Genomic DNA, 24,215 nt, shown 5'->3' on the forward strand with positions numbered 1-24,215 from the left:
TCACATTGGTTTAATCTACAATAGTTTGCACTTTATTATCACCTTATCACTAAAATGTCATGAATGTATGAGGGAATGTCGATGATGGATTCGAGATTCGCGCGAAAGGAACACATTACAACGAGTATTACAGCTAACGATAGAAGCGATGTCCTACACTCCTCCTCCTAGTAGGGACAAAACGGTGCTCCCGGAAATGGTATACTGCCCGGCAGTGCGTACGGTGTCGGATTCACCACCCGGCAGATGTCCTTGTACGAACGACCCTTTGGTTTCCTCTTCTGTGTCGGGGCATAGCTTCCCCCGCCGGTTCCATAGTATCCGTACTGATTTCCACCGTAACCACCCGGGTTCGCTGGCTGATAGGCGGCGAATCCGAACAATTTATCGAGCAACACTGGCGTCGCTGGAACCAGTTCCGTAAGTAGCAGCAGACTCAGTAGGACTGATAGCAGCAGCGAGAGCGACTTCATCTCGATCTAGTGTTTGGAGTGTTTATTTTTAGCACCAATCAATCGCTAATTGACAAACGTGTGCTCAAGCGAAGGCACACAACTCTTCGAGGGCTACCTTTAAATAGTCGTTCAAGATCACACACGCGTATGCGCCACCACAAACCGTACACAAAAGTTGCGCTAAGGCAAACTTTAATCTATTCGATCACTCATTAACAGTTATTCGGTAAGCTGTCGCTTTTCACACCATCCGGCGATCCTTATAGCTGAATACGGAGATAAAATGCGCGATTCACGTGTCTGGTTTGAATACTTCTTATTTTGCCCGCTAGTTTTGGGCTACAATTAACTTAGAAAAGAGCGCGAGCAAGTTTAGCTTCGATGCGTCCGATTGAGTGGCAAACGTTCGATGTTCTATTGGATGGACAAGCGCAAACCAATGCTTTTATAAGGACTTTTTGCAGCAGCCAATCTTTCGCGTCCGCTTGTCTTGTCGTTGAATGTTGCTTCGTGTTGGTAGCGTTCTCTGTGTGGCTTAGAACTTTACGGTCGTTCAGGCTTTCCACGAAATTCGGCGCGTATGAACTGTCAGCTGTGCGGGGGAAAAATGATAATCGGTTAGTCAGATCATTGGTTAAAAGTTATGCGAGCGGTAGAATGTATTTTGCGGTAATTAATTTTTAACAGCGTGCATGTGCCATGCATGTCACACGCGCGGCGGCACTTCTCTTATGGTACATACTCAAATCTGAAGCTTGGATAAAAATCCACATAAATTTAATTGGTTCTATTCTGTACAATAAGCAAGTGAGGCTTTGCTGATTCTTATCGACTCGTGGGATTCCCGATAACAACCAGGGATTGACAGGATTGAGTCTGGCTGTGCGGTGAGTGGCATCGTTGGGATTTTCTGAGAAGTCAGTCCATCTTCAGAAGAGAAGTGAAGTGTTCTACCCCGCACGTGTTTTGATACCTTATATGATACTAGCTGACCCGGCAAACTTCGTCCTGCCCAACATTTGTTTTTTGTTATCAATACCTTCAAACATTCACGTTTAGGGTAACACGGGGTGATTTGGACCACCCCTTTATCTAAAAAATTACGGCTCAACTTGGATTTTTTATAATGTCATTTCCTTCTATTGTTGAACTGTATGTACCTAAAGTAAAAAAACTTCAGTAAAACTTCACAAGTAGAGGGAAACGGTAGCATAAACACAGCAAGCACTTTGATCGTCAAGAAATGTGAGTTTTCCGACAGTAGTTTTAAGGTTTTTCCCGCTAATTAAACAAACTTTTCGTGTATTGTGCAGTAATTTTCTGTTCGCCTACAGAAGAGAAACAATTTGATGTAGCGAAACTGTAAGTTTGATAACAATAAATGAAATTAATTGCATTTTGATTTTTGCGTGTTGTGTGGGGTGACATGGACACGTTTCTGTGGGGTGAATTGGTCCTACAGGTTTGAGACTTTTCTTTGGTCTAATTGACTCCAGATGCCGCTGAATTACAAAAAGAGGAAGGGCTGACAACGTTGGAAGAAGGAGGAGCTTGAAAGAGCAACGCAGGCCATCGAGAACAGATTTTCTTTGACCAAGCATCAAAAGTGTTTGAAAATGCTCGACCAACAGTGAAAAGATTCATGCAGAATTCGAGATGGTGTCAATCCAACTTTTCTGGACTGGAATCTGGCGAAGACACCTGGTATCGATCCCAAAACATTGTTACTGATTGTAACATTATCCCAAAATACTTTACATAAACATAAGTATGTTTTTTTAGATGAAACACACACTGGACCAAATTACCCCGCATCAAATTTTAATGTCCAAAAATCATCTCTTTTATTTTATGATATATTTGGTAGATTGAAGCTTCATACAATGATTAAACATTATTTATTGAGAGAAAACAAGTGTAGCTCAGTATACAATGTGACATTTTTTATTTAGACCGTATTGGTTTGGAAATATTAGGCAATTCGCTTAAGTGGTCTAAATTCCCCCTTACTATGAGCAAGTTCATGGGTCCAATCGCAGAACTGTTCATTGATTGATCTTCTAATAGACCCCGTTGAATCTACCTTTAACTATAAAATTCCTAGTATTTTTAACAAAACTCCTCGTTATAATATCAAATTATTATCAGACACAATTCTCGTTCAAGATTTTACAACCATTTGCAAATAACATGTTTCTCCGTTACATGGAATAAATGTTTTATACAGGAAATATGATAGAATTAAGACAGCCATAAATCGGGCAATTCCTTCCTCGAGTTCTGCTCTTATCAATACATCCGGCGATCCTTTTTTGCTCCCTCCCCCCTTCTTCTTTGAGAGGGAGGGAGGGGGAGGGGGTTGTAGACTCTAAACCTCAACATGCTTACTTTGGTTTCAATTTATTTATTCATTTTCGTCAAACAAATGTAGACCACACACTTATACACTAATGTTACAATGTTTTCTTAGGTTAAATATTATTTTTGCGGTACATGTTTTTTTTAGCTGTTTTTTATTCATTGTTGTGTCAATTATTTCGCAGTGCTGATTGTATATACGCATCATGCGATTGATAGGGGCGTTATTTGCATAATTTGTTCTGGATGTTTTGGTTAGAAACAAATTTCGCGTTCTTAGTTGACGCCCAGGTACATAGAAATTTAGTTTTTCTAGTAATTCAGCTGACTGTACTCGTTGCGAAATTAGGTCATTAACAAAAGAAAGCATTGCAAATTCACGGCGTTCTTTTAGTGTTTGGATGTTTATGAGCATGCAACGTGCTTCATATGAAGGAAGTGGAAATGAGGTCCAGTTGAGTTTACGAAGTGCAAATAGAAGAAACTGTTTCTGGACAGACTCAATGCGTTCTTCATGTACGACCATATACGGGTTCCAAACGATGTTACAGTATTCCAGAATAGGCCTTACATATGTAATATATAAAAGCTTTATTGTGTATGGGTCCTGGAAGTTATGTGAGAAGCGTTTGACAAAACTTAACACACTATTCGCCTTATTTATTACAGAGTTGTAGTGTTCTATGAATGTGAGTTTACAGTCCAGGACGACGCCTAGATCTCTAACTATTTCACATTTTTCTACATTTTGATTTCCAAGACATATTACAATATTTGGTACATGTCTTTTTCTGCTAAATGTTATAGAGTTGCACTTTTTCACATTCAGTGTTAGTAGATTTTTATCACACCAAGTATGGAATACATGTATTTCGTTTCGAAATGCTTCGATGTCGTTTTCATTTCCAATTTCCGCGAAAAGCTTCATGTCGTCGGCATACACAAGTACATTGATACGCTTGAGAACGAAAGAGATGTCATTAACGTACAGAATGAAAAGAAGAGGACCAAGATGAGAGCCTTGTGGGACTCCCGATGTGACTTTTACTGGATTTGAAAGAGAATTTTGAAAATGAACAATTTGTTCACGGTTTGTTAGATAAGAATTGAGCCAGTTTAAGAGTCTTTGTTCCATTCCTATTTTCTGCAATTTGAAGAGTAGTAATGGAATGTCGATGCGGTCAAATGCTTTACTGAAGTCAGTGTAAAGAGTTTCTACGTGTTTGCCATTTTCCATTGCATTCAAAATAAAAGTCACAAAAGCCAACAGATTAGTTGCAGTTGAACGGCCTTTGAAGAAGCCATGTTGCATACACGTAATTCTATTCTTTACTTGTTGGAAGACTTTTTCGTTGACTATTGCTTCGAATAGTTTAGGAATGCAAGAGATAATGGCAATTCCACGATAATTACGTACGTCAGATTTAGCACCTGATTTAAAGATAGGTACCAAAAAAGATTGTTTCCATTTTTCTGGGAATATTCCAGTTTGTAGTGACATATTGAAAATGCAATGTAAGGGAAGGGTGAGTTCCTCAGCCAGGTTCTTTAGGAATATAGGTGCTATTCCGTCAGGTCCTGGTCCTTTTGTTCCGTCTAATTTTTTTAGTGCATGGCATATTTCCTGTTGTGAAAGATAGTTCACCGATATGTCATTTGGATAATCCGGTAAAAATGAAAAGTAGTTCCGATCGCGATTTTCTTCGGAAAATGTGGTATATACTTCCTGAAAGAAATTTGCAAAGAGATTACAAATTTCGTTCGAAGAATTCCTCACATCCTCATCGAGATGCATCTGGGATGGGAAGTTATTGCTTTTGAGCTTAGACTTTACGTAATTAAAGAATTTCTTCGGGCATGATTTGACTTCAGTTTCGACCTTTCTATTGTACTCTTCGTGTGCACTTTTAATTGCAAAATTGATTTCTTGGGAAATATTTTGATATTCAAGCAAATTTTGATGACTTTTGTCCATTTTGTATTTTTTATGTGCTTTTTGTTTTTTATTCTTTAGATTTCTTATTTGAACGTTAAACCAAATAGGATATTTGCTGGTTAAATTTCTTCGTCTTCTTTTCTTCGGCACAAGTTCTGATATTATGAATTTACTTGAATAATTCTCGAGTAATGCAAAAATTTGTGTTTCATTTGTATGGCAGAACCCCCCCCCCCCCCTCCCCGTCCCTCCTTAGAGAGGGGGGAGGAGAGTCTAACTATCATAGAAACATTTATTGTACCCTAAAATTTCAATATGCCTAAATTGGTTTCATCTGCTTTATTAATTTCTGTGTAATGCAGAAATTAGTGTTCATTTGTATGGCCATATTTGGTTTCATTTGCTTGATTAGTTCTCGAGTTGTGCAGAAAGTTGAGTTTCATTTCTATGGCAGACCCCCAGAGCGGTGTTGAACCACCTTAGAATTGTTTCTTGTCTCCTAAAAATTCCACATGCCAAATTTGGTTTCGTTTGCTTGATTAGTTCTTGAATTATGCAGTAATGTATGCTTCATTTGTATGGCAATTCCTTCCCCCTCTCAGAGAGAGGAGAGGAGTGTCTATTGACTATAGAAACGTTTCGTGTCCCCTAGAACCTTCGCATGCCAAATTTGGCCCCATTTGCATGACTAGTTTTCGAGTTATGTAGAAATTTGTATTTCATTTGTATGGCAGGTCCCCCTTATTGGAGTTGGATTGTCTAACCACCATATAAACATTTATTGCACCCTAACACCTCCATATGCCACATTTGGTCGTTTTCGTTGGGCACTGAACCTACCAACTACCGGTCTGAACTTCTCCTCTTGGCCGCCCTGAGAGTTCAAATCACCGTTGACGATTTTGATGTCGTGTTTTGGGCAGCCATCGTATTCACGCTCCAACTGCGCGTTGAATTGTTCTTTGTCGTCATCGGTGCTAGCTAGATGGGGGCTGTGGACGTTGATAATACTGATGTTGAAGAAGTAGCCTCGCATCCTCAGTCTGCATATTCTTTCGTTGATCGTCCACCGGCCAATGACCCGTTTCTGCATCTCTCCCATCACGATGACAGCTGTACCCAGCTCGTGTGTGATGCCGCTATTATTCTGGGTCTAGTCCGATTGTCCTGTCTCGAATTTCTTTCAGCATTTTCCCCGCTGGCACGAAGACAGTGATCAACCGCCCCTAACATGGAGAACAGACGCTGTTTTGAGCCGCATCTCCATGGTGAACAGATGCTCGGATAGACTGTCGGCAAACGACCAAAATCTCACCGGGGTTGATTACCCGATCTTCACTATGGGTACTCGTACCCCAGTCGGCACCGTGAGTAGGTAGGGATAGGAGTTATTGGACAAGAAGCTAAGAACCACGAATGGGATCTATTTTATGCCTGCAGGTACTCGAAGTGCCGATGGTACACTTAGTCCAGACGTTTACCAACCAGTATAATATACGGTTTCGCCGAAAAAATGTTAATTGTTACAATATTCTAACAAATGTGAAATTTTACATAAAACTTGGTAAAACAATTAGATTTAATTTTTTTTTCACTGATTTCACTGAAAAATGTCATATATTTAGAAAAATAATGTTTTATACAAACAAAAAATATTACATTAATTAATTAATTTTTAATTTTTAATTAATTTTTCAAAGAAAACATGAAAAAGTTGTTGTTTAAAAAACTCTTTCCCCGTAACAGTGCTTTTTTCCTTTATATGGGTAACTTGTTGGTAATAGAATGGACAATCTATATATTTTTCGTTTAGTTTTTAAAAAAATTGAGAAAAATTAATCTTGACTTTCAAGATATTTTTTTTTCAAATAAAAGCGTTCATTTATAAATATCAAACAATTTTTTTTGATAAAAATGTCACTAAAAAAAATATTTTGAAAATCAAACAATTTTCTACACTTCATTCTTTGACCAAAATTTAGCCGGTACTATAGTTTTTGAGCTAGAAATATTTGTGAAAAATTCGGAAAAACAAAAAGTAGTTTAATTTTTTTTTTTTAGTTTTTAAGCACATTTGCATACTGCTTGAATGACCAATTTCTTCACACCCACTAGAATCTGAGATGGTGCTGCCAATGGTCAGTTGGCATGAAGTTCTTCCATAGCCGAAGCAGGAGCGCGAAAGGTGTACTCTACACTGTTAACATAGATTTATTGCATAATGAACGATGAAACATATATCGAAGCGGATACACGCAGCTTATAGGTCAAGAGTTTTACACGGCTAAACTTAAGCAATAAATGCGTCAAAAATTCCCGAGAAAATATTTGGTTTGGCAGAATAAGGACACGAAATCACTCCAAACTCACCGGAGCTCCGCTCAATAGAAAAACATCGGACAATCATTAAGCGGAGCCTCAATGAAATTCAGAAAACAGCTGGTTATGGTGAAAAGTTTGGACTTTCAGCTTCAAATAAGGTGGGTACAACAGCGGTACAAAATCTGATGGAAAGTGTGGAAAATAAAGCCTCGCAATTCTCACTTAAAAAATATATAGCCTAATTAAGGGAACTTCCTGTATTTTGTAGTCATTGAACTTCAGAAACAAATACAGTTTGATCATTTATATAATAACAGATTCAGTGTGCAGTTGTGCAGTGTGCCTTTCACGGTCAACCTAATGCGACGAATTCGAATCATTGCGAATCCGGTGCCACATCCAAGTCTATTTTTGAATAGAACTTAATTAAAAAGGTTTGTATTGTATTATTATCATGTGTTGATCACCTTATTATCGGTATGACGATTTATAATGCTAGCACTCGTTTTCTATTGGCAGCCGCCAATTTTATAATTACGCAATTCAACTCTTTAAATAATTTGCTCTTCAAACATAAACGAGACTTACCATCGAATGATTAGCCGACAAACAATCGGAAAAGACTTTCCTCTTCACACGTATAACACGATATGCGGAGATCCGATGCACACGCATGGTAACGAAATAATGACCGTCGCGTTACAATTTCATGTTGGCGGATGCAAGACAATTTTGGATGGGGTTGTCTCATTATTGTTTGAATGTTTACGCACTCGTTTTCCGGGTTTAAATATGGGTAACAGAATAATTTGAACAATTAGCCGCATCCGTATTGAAATTTAGACAATAAGAGTTTGTCAAATAACTTTGAGACGAATTTTGTATTCTTATATACAGCCACAAAATAGGGTGAAGAATGAGGCTATATTTGGTGCTATCTACAGGATGTTTTTTAGAGGCATAAAACTATAAATTGAAACGAAACGCAGATAAATCAGATAAATGGCAGTTATTGATATTGATTTTGGCTTCTTTCGAAAAATAATTCTATACCATTTTTATTTCAATGTGATTTACGACTGGCTCGGAGGAAATCCAATATTCGATCAACTTGTTGAAGAAATTGACGCCGTATACGAGTGATAACGAAGCGAATATTTTCTTCTAAGGGCGTCGATTGCATGGGGCTTATCCAAAGACTTCATAAATCCCCACAAAAAATGCAACAGTATCAAATCGCATGATCTGCGTCGTTTTTTTAAATGCTATTTAAGAATATCGCTCATCATGCAGTACCAAATAATGTTGTATACATATAAACATAGTGGATGAGTAACCGCGGGACAGCTCAAATTGCTACTATCAACGTGCGATATTAGCCTAACAAGTGTTCACGGTTAATAGACGGGTTTTTGATAGTTTAACAGTATTTTTTTCATTGTTTGGTCTCCCGATACAGTATCGTCACCTTTAATTTCAACACAGCATCAAGAGTTCGGTAAACTGCATCATCACACCCATTCTGAAAATCATGCCTCTCTCTCTCTTGTTTTGACCTTTCGAAATACCTGTATTGCAACCTCCAAAATAGTTTCTAAAAAGGGTTCCACCCAACATAGGTATTTTTCATCGTCATGCGATACGAAATACGTTCACATGATTCTATGTTTATTTATGCGCACTACAGAGAAAGAAAAAAAAGGGGTTGCCGGTTGCCGCGTGGAATAAATGGCAGCGATTGTTCGATATGCTGCAGCATGCTAGCAGTTCAGTCTTAACGATTTCATTGAGCTTAATCTGTGCGGCTGATCGTAACATAATGCCTGCAGTTTAAACCACCTTCCAGCGATTGGAAGTTTGAATTATTGTGAGCACAATTCAGTTTTTTTTTTCGGTAGGAGTCGGCTGTTATTTAAAAGCGAACAGAGTTTATACTAATCACTGCACCCTGAGGAAAAGTTGAATGCATACCTACATCCTATAGGTACATTTTTTGTGTTACACTAGAACCAGTCTAGCCGGCAATAATCGATTTTAAGAAGAAAATGTATGGCGATGGATTGTTTCGTTACTGATATTTCTGGAAGTAATAGTCTACATAATAGATGTATCGATAACGAAAACATTGCATAAGGAATATTATAAGCGTCACCTGTCAATTTGATATACAGGTCGGGCTCGATTATCCGGAGTATTGATTTTTTTTCACTTCGGATAATCGAATCCTCCGGATAATCGAGTCAAATCATTTTTTTTTTTCTTTATTTGTTTTTTTTGCATGTATTTTTCGTGTTTTGAAAATAAAAGAGGAATTTGATTTTTGATTCATCCCTTTAAAGTCAGAAGGGATGAAAAAACACATGAAAAAAAAAATTATGCAGATTCTCTCAGGAGGTGATAGATGATCATATTTGATGAAAAAAATCCTCCTACGCATATGTCTGAATTTCAACAATGACAGAGTTACAGAACTTTTTTTTTGTTTCGGACTCTGTTGCTTCATACAGGCTCAACATTAAAAAATACGTTACGGAAGACGTTTCTGATACTTTCATTTGAAAGATGAGAAAAGTAAGTACTGGATATAGTAGTGGAACAACTAAATTAGTGAATTTTAATAACATTTTGGAAGTGAAACACTTAAAAGTTAATAATTTTTAATGTGTTCTTATTAATTTTATCCTAAAAATTTATATTAAACTAGATTGTTTCTATCAATTGAAATGAAGTTTTTTAACCGCTTCACAATTTGTTCTTTGACGCACAACTTCTATCTTTCTTAATTTGGCTGCAATATTCCTGGTGAAAATTCAAGTAAAATCTTCAAAAATCACGATTTTTACGCCACTGTACATGTAATAGCCACTTAAACTTCACCTCAACGTTGAAAGGTTACATTTCTTCATGCAGTAAGTCATATTTGAAATATAAAAAAAAAATTCCAAACTGAGTATAATCGAGTCTGTATATAATCAAGTCCGACATGTACTGTATTCTATTAGTCAAATCATTTTATTTGATACCAATATGAAGGGTATTGCAAAAAATACATAGTCGACCATTTGGCGGCGAACTTCTCGAATTTATGTTGTTCATAGTGTAGTGTATTCTTCAAATCAAGCCATTCAACCATTTTTTTTTTGCGGTGGCCAAATTGAATTTTTCAAGATCATGGAATACGCAGTTTTATAATGACAGTAGAATTAAATGTATGTTCCAAATTTCAGATCAATCATTCGACATGAACGGGGTCAATTTTCTATTAATGTGGGACAACCCAACAAACATTCAAACATACATAGAAACAGGTCAAGCTGAATGAAACCATTCAAAAAGTAATTAGTTTTTTGGGGGCTGCGGCCATCTTGAAATTGGATTTTTCATTATCTGCTATGTTCTTCTAGTCGAGAACTTTCTTTTGATACATTTTTGGGCATTTTTCATAATAAACTGTGTTCTACTAGTCAAGCCTTTTGATTTGATACCCATATTGATGGGGTTCTGAGAAAATAGGTAATCCGCCATTTTGTAGTGGCCACCATTTTAGATTTGCATTTTTCATAAATAACTGTTTTCTTTTTAGCCCTTTCATTTGATACCCATATTGATGAGGTTGTGAAAAAATATATATGGCGCCATATTGCGGTGGCGGGCATTTTGGATTTGCATTTTTCATGAATAACTGTGTTCTACTAGCTAAGCCCTTTCATTTGATACCCATATTGATGGGGTTCTGAGAAAATATGAAATCCACCATTTTGTAGTGGCCGCCATCTTGGATTGGCATTTTTCATAAATAACTGTATTCTACTAGTCAAGCCCTTTCGTTTGATACCCATATTGATGGGTTCTAAGAAAATATAAAATCCGCCATTTTGTAGTGGCCGCCATCATGGATTTGCATTTTTCATTAATAACTGCATTCTACTAAGCCCTTTCTTTTGATACCCATATTAGCTATTCAATATACAATTATTACACAAATTATTCAAAATTTCCGAAAATCAAAAATAAAATACTCCGGATAATCGAGTCTAAAATTCCGGATAATCGAATCCCGGATAATCGAGTCTTCGGATAATCGAGTCCGACCTGTATTACCAACGTCAAAATGACTTCAAAATACAAAATTCTCCGGCAGAGCTAGGGAACCGAATAAAAAACCGATATTCATAAATGCTGGGAAACCGATTACATACTCTTAACAGAAAATGTGAAAAGTGGATGAATATTATTTAATGGATCAACTCGCGTAAACGGATTGAAATGACCACACATAGCACATAGTTCCGGAAATCAGATTCTAACAGTATCTACAATCACATCAGTTCGATTGGTGATGTACTATCTCGACTAGAACAGAATGACTTAGCTCTGGTACTTGGTGATTACAATCAATCTGGGCTGATTTGGAACGTTTCTGCTAATGATCATCCTACCATTGATGTTATTCGGTCGAACATCCCAGCTTCCTGCTGTACACTCTTGGATGGTTTCAGCCTGCATAATTTAATGCAAATCAACAAAGTTACTAATATTAACTCACGGATCCTCGATTTTGTGCTGGTGAATGAAGCGGCAGTCACGGAATGTTCTGTTATAGAAGCTCTCGAATCCTTAATCGGTCTTGACAACTACCATCCTGCTTTGGAAATTCATATTAATCTGTCGATACCCGTCCGCTTCGACAATACCACTGAAGTGCGCGAGCTCGACTTCCGAAGAACCGACTTTGTTGCATTAAGGCTTTCACTCGCCCAGGCAGATTGGCAGTTCCTGGATACCTGTCCATCGATAGATGAAGCCGTTAACTACTTTAAGGAAGTCGTGAGCCGAGTAATTTCTGACTGTGTACCGTTGAGCAGACCTGCTCCGAAGCCTGCCTGGTCCAATGCTCGACTACGTCATTTGAAGCGATTGAGATCAAGAGCGCTTCGCAAGTATTGTAACACCCGTAATTCTATTGCCAAATATTTGCTGTCAGTAGCCAGCAAGGAATACCGAACGTACAATCGTTTCCTTTACAAAAGGTATACACGGCGCATTCAGGACAATCTACGGCGTAATCCAAGACAGTTCTGGTCGTTTGTGAAAACAAAACGGAAGGAGGATGGGCTACCATTGGAAATTCACCTGGGCAACAGAATTGCCTGCAGCTCATTTGAAAAATGCAAGCTCCTGGCTGAGCACTTCAGAAGTGTTTTTAACGATATCCAAGGCCAATAAGCTTTTCGGATTCATCTTCAAAATTTCGGATCAATTTCGCGATCCCATTTGCCTGAAAGCACTATTCTGTACGCTTGTTCGATCGGTGCTGGAATTCGGCGTGGTGGTTTGGTGCCCCTATCAAACATTGTGGGTGGAAAGAATCGAATCAATTCAAAGAAAATTCGTCCGTTATGCTCTACGTACTCTTCCATTAAATGATCCAATTAATCTCCCACCCTACGAGGCTCGCTGCCAATTACTGGGACTCGATACACTCCAGAATAGAAGGAAGGTAAGCCAGGCATTGTTTGCAGCCAAAGTGCTTTTGGGAGAAATTGATAGTCCTGGTATTCTTGCGGAGATATACATCTATGCACCTGAGAGAGCTCTTCGCACAAGAAGCTTCCTTCATCTTGGACCACGTTTGGCGAACTACAGCTTACACGACCCTATTCGCTTTATGTCAGCACGATTCAATGTGTTTTATGAATTCTTCGACTTCAACCAATCTGCCGAAGCTTTCCGTTGCCGGATTCAACATGGACCACTGAATCAATAATGAATACTGGACGAAGACGCTTCCAACGATGAGTTGTGCTAAATGATTATGTTTATATTAATGTTTATATTTTTACCATGATATGTTTTTATGTGATCCTTTCAATGTATGATGTAAAGATGTGGGGTTTTTACGCCATTTTGGCTTTTCCCCGCCAATTTTTCAATATGACAATATATAGTCATGTCGCCGCTAGCTGAAATCAGCTGTTAGCGTTCGTTCAATTTTCCTTCCACCAGCTGTAAAGCGACAATATGAGCGCGCTGCCGTGCCACTGACCGAGCGGGGGATCAGATTACAAAGAGCTGATTTATTACGCGCACGCGTTCGCGAGTATGGATATAGGTCAGTTGTGCTAGGATCAGCAATTAGATTTCGTCGCGGTTTAACCTAACCAGCGACTGGAAGAGAACATACTGTATAAAAAGTATAGCATGGACACATATTCCCGATTCGAAAGGGATACCGAATTTGAACGCCCTTTTCTTCCCGGGTGGCAAAATATTATTGAATGAAATTGTAACTCCTTTCACACTGGGAAGCAAGGGGCATCAAAATTGCTGACAATCCATTATCTTAGTATTTAAGAACCCACAAAGCATGTAAATAATCAGTATCAATAAGGTATCCAAAGAATATTCAAGTAGTACGTTCGGGTCCTCTACATCCGAAAAAGGTTTTCCTCCGGCGTGAGGAAGTTTACTAAGTTGCATCTTTCACTTCGCTACAAATCCTGAGTTACTCTGTTTCACTTGTGCTGCAAGTGGAACATAGAAACTTACAAACAAACTTGGAATTAGAATTGGCCTGTACTGCAGGACGGTTCTAACCAAACCTCTCCCTTGCAAGGAAGTTATCATTGGAGTTCTCGTTACGCGGGATTTTCATTGTCTAACTTCTGGTTAAGTCTTGGACGGTCTGTTCAGCAGAACGTCGAATACTGACCAGCAACCCAACTCGCGTCGTAAGGTCGCAGTGTATCGATCGCCGACAAGTCAGATGAAATAAATAAATAGTTGTGAATTGAGCTGCAACACGTTCTGTTATACATGTACCACATGTGATCAACTTCAAAGATTTATGTGGTTTAATCGATATTTCCAACGTCTGGTCTACCTATGATGGGTGCATCTTGAATGCACCCAGCATAGGTAGACCAGTCGTCGTTTAATGCAAATACATGAACAACATCGACGAAACCGAAATCGCACATAATTGGCTACTATTGTGTCGGAACCATAAACACTATCCATAGTTTTGGGCGCCAGATATTTTCGCCCATATTAACACGTTCACGCTGGCGCTGTAATTCATGCTCCTCGCCCACTTAATGCTTTTCGCTCTATCGGATGGAACCTATTCCAAGCAGTGTTTGCCGATTGAACGTTTTTCTGAATAATTCACTTTCATTTGTTCAAATATGTAGCTCTTAGGACTCGGGAATGGGGTATTCAGGGTCGCTTATTCCTTAGCCGGCTACCCTCAAATACCTTCTCTTTCGCAAACAGGAGCACTTCTGTATTTAAGCCCCCCTTCTGAACACGCTCAAAGGTCGTGCCGTGCTAACACACATCCTTCCGACCGATTGAGGACGAGGGCTGATGACTCCTTTAAAGTCCGGAGAACGATTGCAAAGTAGGGATAGTGGTAGTAGAAGAGCACAATTATAAAGGGTGTGTCACATCAAATTGCATCACGGAAAAAACGCTGTAGAAATTCGCCCAGTAGACCGATCCTTTTGAAAATTTTAGACAGTAAAATAAAAACTATTAAACAACTTTTGGCATTTTCTTTTTATTCATGCTTCGAGCCCAAGCCCGTATGCTCGCACCTTCCTCTTTACCCCGTCCATGAGGTTCTGTACAACGCCAGGTTGTAGTTTTTTTTTGAACAGAAATCCATTTTCTCTTGAAGTCCGCCTCCGATTTGACAACTTTTGGGTTCTTCCGGAGGGCCTGCTTCATAATCGCCCTATATTTCTGTATTGGGCGAAGCTCCGGCGCGTTGAGCGGGTTCATCTCCTTTGGCACGAAGGTGACCCCGTTGGCTTCGTACCACTCCAACACGTCCTTTGAATAGTGGCACGAAGCGAGATCCGGCCAGAAGATGGTCGGGCCCTCGTGCTGCTTCAATAGTGGTAGTAAGTGCTTCTGTAGGCACTCCTTAAGGTAAACCTGCCCGTTTACCGTGCCGGTCATCACGAAGGGGGCGCTCCGCTTTCCGCAAGAGCAGATCGCTTGCCACACCATGTACTTTTTGGCAAACTTGGATAGTTTCTGCTAGCGAATCTCCTCCGGAACGCTGAATTTGTCCTCTGCGGAGAAGAACAACAGGCCCGGCAGCTGACGAAAGTCCGCTTTGACGCTTCGGTGTACAGCTTCCGGGCTCGCGTCTTCCCCACTATGTTTTGCCTTTCGTCGCGGTTAGGAGCCTTCTGAACTTTGTATGTACGCAGGCCCTCCCGCTGCTTGGTCCGCTGGACTAATGAACTTGACAAGTTCAGCTTATTGGCGACATCCCGGACCGAATTTCTCGGATCACGTCTAAACTGCTTAACTACGCGCTTGTGATATTTTTCACTGACGGAGCATCCATTTTTGCCGTTCTTCACCTTCCGGTCGATGGTTAGGTTCTCGAAGTATCGTTTTAGTACTCTGCTGACCGTGGATTGGACGATTCCCAGCATCTTACTGATGTCCCGATGTGACAACTCCGAATTAATTCACGACGCTCTTTTTCGTTCGACGACATTTTTCCAAATTTACGAAAAATTGACAGTGAAGCATGGCCAACGTGATCTATACACCCATATCTGATTATAAGCGAAAGCTGAAGATATAATTCCTAAAAATTAAATTTCTACAGCGTTTTTTCCGTGATGCAATTTGATGTGACACACCCTTTATGTTCTTTTTGTTATTTACAATGTTTCTTTTCATTTTATTATTTCCACCTTCTCTTTCCTCTCCACCTGTCCCTATTTTCTCATTCCTATCCTTTCCTGTTCCTTTATCCTGTTTGCGACGTCACATATTTTCATGCATGTACTATACTTGCCGTAAAGGTTGTGTGGGCTTTTCTGTTTCTCTCTCCTTCCGTCACTAGGTCAATGGTTCCCAAATTGGACTATGCGGCTGTCTCGTGAACGGGTTACGCAAAGTTCACCCTTTGCAGACCTGTATCTACGTTGGCTCGCAATGGCGGCTGCTGTCGGAGCACAGCCCAATGAAGGTACCCGTGCTATAGTGTTCAAATGATTCTTCTAAACAGCTTGCTAAGCTGTGGGAAAACCACAAAGTTAATGTATGGACTAGGTTCAACCGGGAGATAAAACCACACGTTACCTTTTTCTGTTTCTTCTTTTTTTCACCTCTCTCTTTTGTCGACCTTTCTTTTCCTTTATAAACCTTTTCTTTTTCTTAATTTCTGTAAAATATGCTTATAAATAATAAAATCTTTCAGGGGGTCTTCGTAGCCACTTGGTTACGCGTTCGCTTACTAAGCGATCGGTCGTGAGTTCAAACTCAGGACCCTCAATTTGACTATCTTTGTGTTGTTATAGAATAACTACGTCCACGCAAACATCATCAGCGATGGAGATCGATCCACGGTCGAAATTACATCGATTCATCCAAACAACTGCTCTGCTCTGCAAGAAACATCGGGCTGCTGTTCTATAAATAACCCAACAATGATCAATATCAACTGTCTCCGCTGTCCGGTCTGCTGAACAATGGAAGAACAGAAAGAATACCCTTACGCCGAAATGGCTACTACTGTGTAATTTACCATAATGTAATGGAACAGAAAACTTAACGCCTAAATGGCTACTACTAACTACTATGTAATTTACAGTTTATAGAAACATAAACATATGTACATGTACACGATTAAAACTCGGCTCTTGTACAGCTAAAATGCTAATGAGCCTAATAAATAAATAAATGGGATAAAAAAAACAAAGTCTTTCATTTTTTTCATTGTGACTAACCTGTTATCTTCCTATTATTCTACCACCGCTATTCACAAATCTCTATACTTTTCAAATTTTTCAATTTAATTTGTTCCGGCGCGCACTTCTTACTTCCTTAATGGTTTGAAGTCGTTTGCCGGCACTGCCTTTTTACCGAGCTTTCTGTATTTTTTGTATGTGTGGGGAAACAATTATTTTTTTCTGCTCAGTTGGCAACACCCTTCGTTGACGGTTGGTACACTGAATAATGAATCGCGGTGGGCATTGTTACCCAGGACTCAAACCGTTTGTGACTTGTACAATATTATCCAGCAACCGGCGGCTAGGAATGAATTTATTTGAAAATTCATAAATCTTTATATATATATATTTTTTTAATTTGGGTGGAGCTCAAACTGCGCTTGGAACCAATGGTTATAAATATGATCTTGCAGAAGGCATTTCCCCCAGTGGCATTCGTTTGCAGTTGCACGCTACGAATCATTACACAATGACACAATAACGATTTTGATATCAGAACAGGGGCGTTGTACTGCCTTCATCTCAACTTTGCGAATGCATCTCTTGATTCTACCGATCAACTGTTAGGGAGGATTGTGTTTTTTTTTGCGCATGCGATGACGCTTTTCCGGCCAAAACGCATATTGTCCATCTACATGATGTTTTTTCTTCAACCATTCGTTTTGGTACATATCTTGATTGAAAGCTAAATTAGAGGGCTTGAACCATGACTTAGAAATACCTCTCTCGGAAATGGCAATGTACATCAGCACTTTCTGTTCAAACTTATATTTAAACTCATATTTTATGTTCGAAGATGCAATAGAATTATCTTGATTTGTCCACTTTTTGAATATTCTAGTTCAGCACACCTGTGTCAAATCAGGTATTCGAATGTTTCAAAACATATAAATAAAATTGTCTTTTTATTATTTACAGTAGTTTTATAGCATATTATTACGGATTCACATATTTTAACAATTTATAGAATCCACCTTCTATTGGTGTCACAATGCGCCCCCAGTTAACTTTAATCAACCACCAGATGATTATTTGGTACGTATTCAGACCTTTTCTGGATTATAACACTTACGAATAATGTAAACATCATTCTTGCATACCATTTGTATCAGATTTATATATCTGAATCATGTATGCATCTCAAAGACCTCAATTCTAATCATGATGTTGATATGTCCACATGATTACTATGGCAACCGCTTGGCGCGCTGTTTGTTTTGTTTTAATGTCCTTCACGCGAAGCAGAAATAATGTTGCTTTATGTTGAGTGCTGTTCACCTTTAAAATGTCCAAAAAAAGGCAATATTCTGGGAAAAAATCGTTTTTTTCATTCAAAAATGGTGATTTCTGAAACCGGGCGAACCATGATAATTTTTCGGACAGACCATGATCAGAGGTGGACAAATCATGATCATAATTTTGTTTTGAAGAAAATCGTTGAAAAACACAAAAAAATGAACTATTTGAACGCCTTATAGTATTATTAGCAACTAGAGATTTAGGGCTTCTCAATAAACCCAAACCCGTCTTGATAACATGTGATTTCCATGAAGAAAAATCGATTTGCATTTGCTAGTTGCGTGAATACACAGAAAATCCGACAAATCAACATCATTTACCTTATTATGTTGATCTTTCACAGCATGTGATTCAAAATAACACCACTTGGACAAAAAGCTTGAATCGTTTTTCAAACCCGTCGCAGGCGAAACGTACATCAGCACTTCGTCTCACATTCGGAGGATCACTACCTTGATTGGACCAAAGTAGATACCTTTTGCTCGTTTACCCTCGACAATATGTATGACCATACGAAGTAATCCAAAGGGTTTCGATCAGGTGAACCAGAAGACCATTCATCTTTGATCAGAAAGTCGGTCAAATTTCTCACCGAATTCGCAGTATGAGAAGGCGTTTCCATTCGAAAATCTTGTTCCCCGGCTAGATTCCGGGGAATGAGAAAGCAGGCTTCAGAAGTCACACTTTTGAAAGGCAAATTGCTTATAATGATTTTTTCGCTATTCCTCGTCAGCACACACTCGTAAGTTGGTAGTACGTCAACAGTGCGGTCGTGTTTTGAACATCAGCCTTCTAATTTTTGATAACAAACGTACGAGAGAATATATCTGGGGTAGCCTCCCAAGCAAATAGCTTAAATTACCATGCGACTAGCGAGTTCAAGTTAGTTATAACTGATGAATTCGTTAGAAAACTCTAAATCTGATTCTATTTAAAACTAGCTGACCCGGCGGACTTCGTCCCACCAACAATTGATGTTTTCATTTAAATAATTTCGAGCACTCAAGTCCCCACAGAAATTATTTTTCTGTACGTGATCTATATTCGTGGTATATAATTTCTTTTTAAGTATAGAAACCTGAGGCAGACTAAGACACATCAATCCTGATACGTTCTTGAGTTAAATCGTGAGCAACGAATACCAAATCATTTTTATTTGTACAGACTATCGAAACAAAAATGGCTAACCATGAGTCAGCTTTGTTTATAACAGTAGTTTTTATGGGTTATTGATCCAACAAGTGTAGCAAGGTTAATAACGATGTTTTCTTTCGATTAGGGGAAGACGAGGTAAGACGGCCACCCTAAGCATAGAGTACAATTAAACACTATGCATACAAAATTGAGGCATTTCATTATGTCAGCATCGATTTTTAGAATGTTTTCCGCAATCACGTTAACTTCCAAAAGTTTTTCTGTTTTATTTCATAATGTTATATGATAAATTAAAAAAGGTATGAAAAGTATGCTACTTAAATCATGACGGATCAAATTGGCCATCACTAAAGGTGGCCGTACACTGTTTGCCCGGAGGTCAAATATTTGATATTTTTTGGCAGATAAGGTTTGATTTGATATTTGTACAAACACTATTTTGTTTGCCACTCTTCAATTTTAAACAGTAGTAAACAATATCAAACACCGAACATGGAAAAAAAATCAACTGAAATATCCAAGGTAACCTAACCATGTACAGACAGGTTCGAAGAACAGACTGAAATAATATTTTAGGCATCCAATAATTGAATATTTGCTTGTCGTGTTGTTGTCACGTTGACCAAATTTTATCTGTCAAAAAGAGTCAAATATTTGGCTTCGGTCAAACAGTGTATGGGCACCCTAAGGGTGAGATTGCAAACAAGGCGCCGAGAAGTATACCCTAAGGTGGGCCAGCTTGCTAAAATTACTCTTCAGCCATCTTGGAAGTCTACTGTGTATTGTTTGTAAACAAAACACAATACGCTAATGCCGAAGCTCGCTCGTGATCAGTCTGTCTCTTTTACGCTTCAAGGAAATAATTCCCCTATTGCTTTCTTCCGTGTTGTTTTCATATACCGCTCCCCTAACCATCTTACTGACGAAACGGCCTCACCTTAGGATATACTTCTAGGCGCCTTGATGGCAACATGAAATGACTCGTGAATCTTGGCGTATATAGGATTATTGTATCCGGCAAAATTGTGCTACATATCAAGATCGTTGTATTTTAGATTAAGCGTATCAAGAGTGGGAGGTGTTATTTTTTCTGAAGTACCTATAACATGCTTAATGTGCAACCCTTGCGAAATTATCATAATTAAAAATTATTATATTTGGTATCTGAAAAAAACATCAAATTTATCCCGAATGCGCCTTGAGTTATTCAACCAACAATTCAAGTGGTGTGCTGTTCTCATTCAATTCGTCAATTAGGCTCATTCATAGGTGCGTTTATGGCAAATCACGGCTCTTACAATAGTGGCCACCTTGCCCCCGCTATGAGTCAAGCAAAAGTGTCTCAATAATTCTATGAAATGCTTTAAAAACATACCGTTTTCTATACAAACATATTAGGCTGTCAAAAAAGTCCTGCGGTATTTCCGCGAGGTGTCGTTGTAAGCGCGTAGTTCTAGTTGTATTCATTGTATCTAGTCGTACTATAGCTTGTTGGAAAGGTATTTTTGCGCGCTATAATATAGTCCTTGACAGTGTTTTGTTTGGTTAAGTCGTTCGTGAGTTATAGTGTCGCAAATATGGAGCAAAATAAAGAGAAAATCCGACATATTTTACAGTACTACTATGACAAAGGCAAAAATGCATCTCAAGCTGCCGATAAAATTTGTGCAGTTTATGTACCCGATACAGTTTTCATTTCTACCGCACAACGATGGTTTCAACGTTTTCGTTCTGGTGTAGAGGTCGTCGAAGATGCGCCACGCTCCGGAAGGCCTGTCGTCGAAAATTGCGACAAAATCGCTGAATTAGCCGAGAAAGACCGGCATAGTAGCAGCCGTAGCATCGGCCAAGAGCTGGGGATAAGTCATCAAACCGTTATTAACCACTTGAAGAAGCTTGGATTCACAAAGAAGCTCGATGTATGGGTGCCACACACGTTGACGCAAAAAAACATCTTTGACCGTATCGACGCATGTGAATCGCTGCTGAATCGCAACAAAATCGACCCGTTCCTGAAGCGGATGGTGACTGGCGATGAAAAGTGGGTCACTTACGACAACGTGAAGCGCAAACGGTCGTGGTCGAAGCCCGCTGAAGCGGCTCAGACGGTGGCCAAGCCCCCATTAACGGCCAGGAAGGTTCTGCTGTGTGTTTGGTGGGATTGTCAAGGAATAATCTATTATGAGCTGCTTCCCTATGGCCAAACGCTCAATTCGGACCTGTACTGGACCAACTGGACAACAACTGGACCGCTTGAAGGTAGCACTCACGAAGAAGAGGCCATCTTTGATAAACAGAGGCCGCTAGGTAGTCAGAAGTTAGCCACAAAAGAGGCCTGTGAAAATTGGCTATCCGAGTTTTTTGCCAATAAGGAAGCGAGCTTCTATAACAGGGGTATTATGAAGTTGGCATCTCGTTGGGAACAAGTCATCGAATAAAACGGCGCATATTTGACTTAAAACAGAAGATTGTAACTAATTTTATGAACAAATGAAAATTCAAAAAAAATACCGCAGGACTTTTTTGACAGCCTAATACTTAACAGGTCTGTGTGTTTTCTATTGTAACATTGGTTACACAGGACATGTCCATATACACCACTAAACACTAAATTTCTTGCATGCAAAATAACAAATCGGTGCTCGTCGCCATCTGAAAAGTTTATTTTTATTGTTTATCATGATGTTTCACCTATACACACACAAAAATGGGTATACATGATTGATTGTAATGCAATGCACCAAACTAATGTATTATAATTGTCCAATAGTTGATTGTTTCAATAATCTAGAGGGTGGCCATCTTACCCCGGGTGGCCGCCTTCCCCCGTCCTCCCCTACTACCAATTTTACGTTGACCCGCCAGCCGTGACTGCGTCGTAGACTAGCATTATCCCCAGTATACATGCCTATCTAAATTCACGCTTTTAATTTCAGTCTAATTATCGTCAACACAAGCATTAAAGAAAACTTGTTCTTCGAATCGTCTAATGAAATTACCGATATCACGTGTCCTGTACGCGATCTCTGAAATAGTTCATAAAAAGATCTAACCCTAGTTAGTATCAAAATAATAGCAACAGTATGAAGGTTAATCTCCAGCCACCAACCGCTCAAAAAATCGGGCGATTTAACCGAATTTTCTCAACACTCATGTTCGTTCAACATCTTCAAAAATCCGAACCAGCTATCAATGATCAATATCAAAAAATTACCAAACTATAAATCCTCTTCTTAGTTAGTGTCAAAATAATTGCAATGATATGAAGTTTGTCTGAAGGAAAATAGTTTCATTGACCAGCATCCACCGCCAAGAACAAACCGTTCGCCTTAGCTTTCGAATAAATCGAAATTTTTGTTTTGGCACTGAACTTTTTCGATCTCCCGATCTCCATTCTTCTCCATTCTTCGTCAAATTTCTAGAGCAATTAACCGGTGAAAGATAATCGAAAATGTCGATTGCTATGGAAATGAATTCACTTTTCCTGTTTCTGTTTTCCAATACTGTTATTGAAAAACAATGGCTAAAATGCAAATAGGAATTGAAACGGGTCCGCATCTGTTTTCCCATAGATTACAATCCGGACGACCTTGATGGGCAATGACTCGCTGGCGCGCACTTGTTCCCGCACAAGATCGTCATTACAACGAACAAAAATACATAGTGGCATATCTGGTATGGGAAGTAATTACGAGGGAGAACTTGAACTTCAACCGTCTTTACTTACGGATTCGATTCGCTCATTCGTAGCCAACCCGCCAGTGAACACACCTTCGATTGCGGCTGCGCTGATGACGCACTCGCCCCGTTATTGCATCTTTGAAGTCGCGTAATGAACGGTTCTTAGTGTTTCCCACAAAGAGACTGCATTGCCATATTTTTTGGCGGAGTTCACTGCAGTTGTCCTTGCTCGGGTCGAAGCACTGAACCCTGTGTGCGCTTCCCGGATGAACGGATGACTATCACGAAAAAGTTCTTGACTCGGGGTGCACCCTCACTATCAGCTTGTTTTTATTTTTTGTTTTCATTCATAATTATTATTATGATACCGCACACTTTCATCCACCACTCCGAACCAACCAAATCCAGACCGATCTATGCGGTTTGAATTTCGTGCGCCAACTGTTGGCGGTGCACGGAGTTCCACTGTGGTGCAGTGGAAAACCTGTCCGCGGGTTTGTTGATGCAATGCGGCACACCCGCCCGAATCAGTCGGGAAGGAACGATTATGGTTTGAGTTTTGGTAGAGTGCACACCGCCGCCCGAGACGACGCTTAGAGCCGCTGGAAACTGCGGAAACTGAAAGTGTGCGGTTTCGAAATAGGTTTCATGACTGAAAATATAGTTTTGTGGGTAAATAAAAACAAAACATGGGAGCACGAGGGCAGAGCAATTCAACCAGTAGTGCCATAGGGGATGCGGTACAACCGGTGGAACCATGTGGCAACCATTCGTTTGAAGATGCTATCATCGGTATGCGGACTATTGTATAGCGAGCACGTGTTCGTTTATTTTTATCTGCATAGAAACATATTAATGGCAGATTCTTGCGATATGTTATTACATAAGCGAAGCTGAGAACAATCGAGACATGAGATTATTGTTCGTGGCTATTATTTGATGATTTGATTGCCCGGCACGTAAATCTTTTTGGTTATTGGTTAATATAATCATGCAACGAAAAATTACATTCTTTGGAACCATTCCGTTGGGTCTACACTGGTGACTTAGACTTCTAGCTACGTTGGGATATATTCCTTTGGGCGTATGTACAGTATTCGACAAAACATTTGCAACTGAAATCGAAATTAACACTAAACCTGCCATCATTTTATATATACCAATTTCTTTAGTCGGCGGTCAAATGATCGCTTTTCGAATAAATGTTTTGTTTAATAAAGTGATTATGAATAATACAAAATTAAGCAT

At 39.3% G+C, this 24,215-nt stretch overlaps 1 protein-coding gene across 3 annotated transcripts; it reads right to left on the minus strand.

Annotated features, from left to right (window-relative positions):
• Positions 1–23,438, minus strand: LOC129775052 (uncharacterized). Of its 3 annotated transcripts, XM_055779260.1 has the most exons (3): positions 23,014–23,438; positions 571–1,047; positions 1–479 (listed from the first exon to the last, which is right to left on the minus strand). In XM_055779260.1, exon 3 carries the CDS (start codon positions 471–473, stop codon positions 168–170), a length of 306 nt encoding a protein of 101 aa, XP_055635235.1. In that variant the 5' UTR covers positions 474–479; positions 571–1,047; positions 23,014–23,438; the 3' UTR covers positions 1–167. The 3 variants fall into 3 exon arrangements, with proteins under 3 accessions (XP_055635235.1, XP_055635225.1, XP_055635216.1); XM_055779250.1 differs by having other exon boundaries at positions 1–1,047; positions 23,058–23,436; XM_055779241.1 differs by having other exon boundaries at positions 1–1,047; positions 23,014–23,436.
• Positions 23,439–24,215: the final 777 nt, after the last annotated feature.

The sequence above is a fragment of the Toxorhynchites rutilus genome, chromosome 1 (assembly GCF_029784135.1).
Source record: "Toxorhynchites rutilus septentrionalis strain SRP chromosome 1, ASM2978413v1, whole genome shotgun sequence".
NCBI lineage: Eukaryota > Metazoa > Arthropoda > Insecta > Diptera > Culicidae > Toxorhynchites > Toxorhynchites rutilus.

What these genes read in the sequence shown, in the direction of transcription:
- LOC129775052 (XM_055779260.1), bottom strand. Translation starts at nt 473, where the DNA reads ATGAAGTCGCTCTCGCTGCTGCTATCAGTCCTACTGAGTCTGCTGCTA.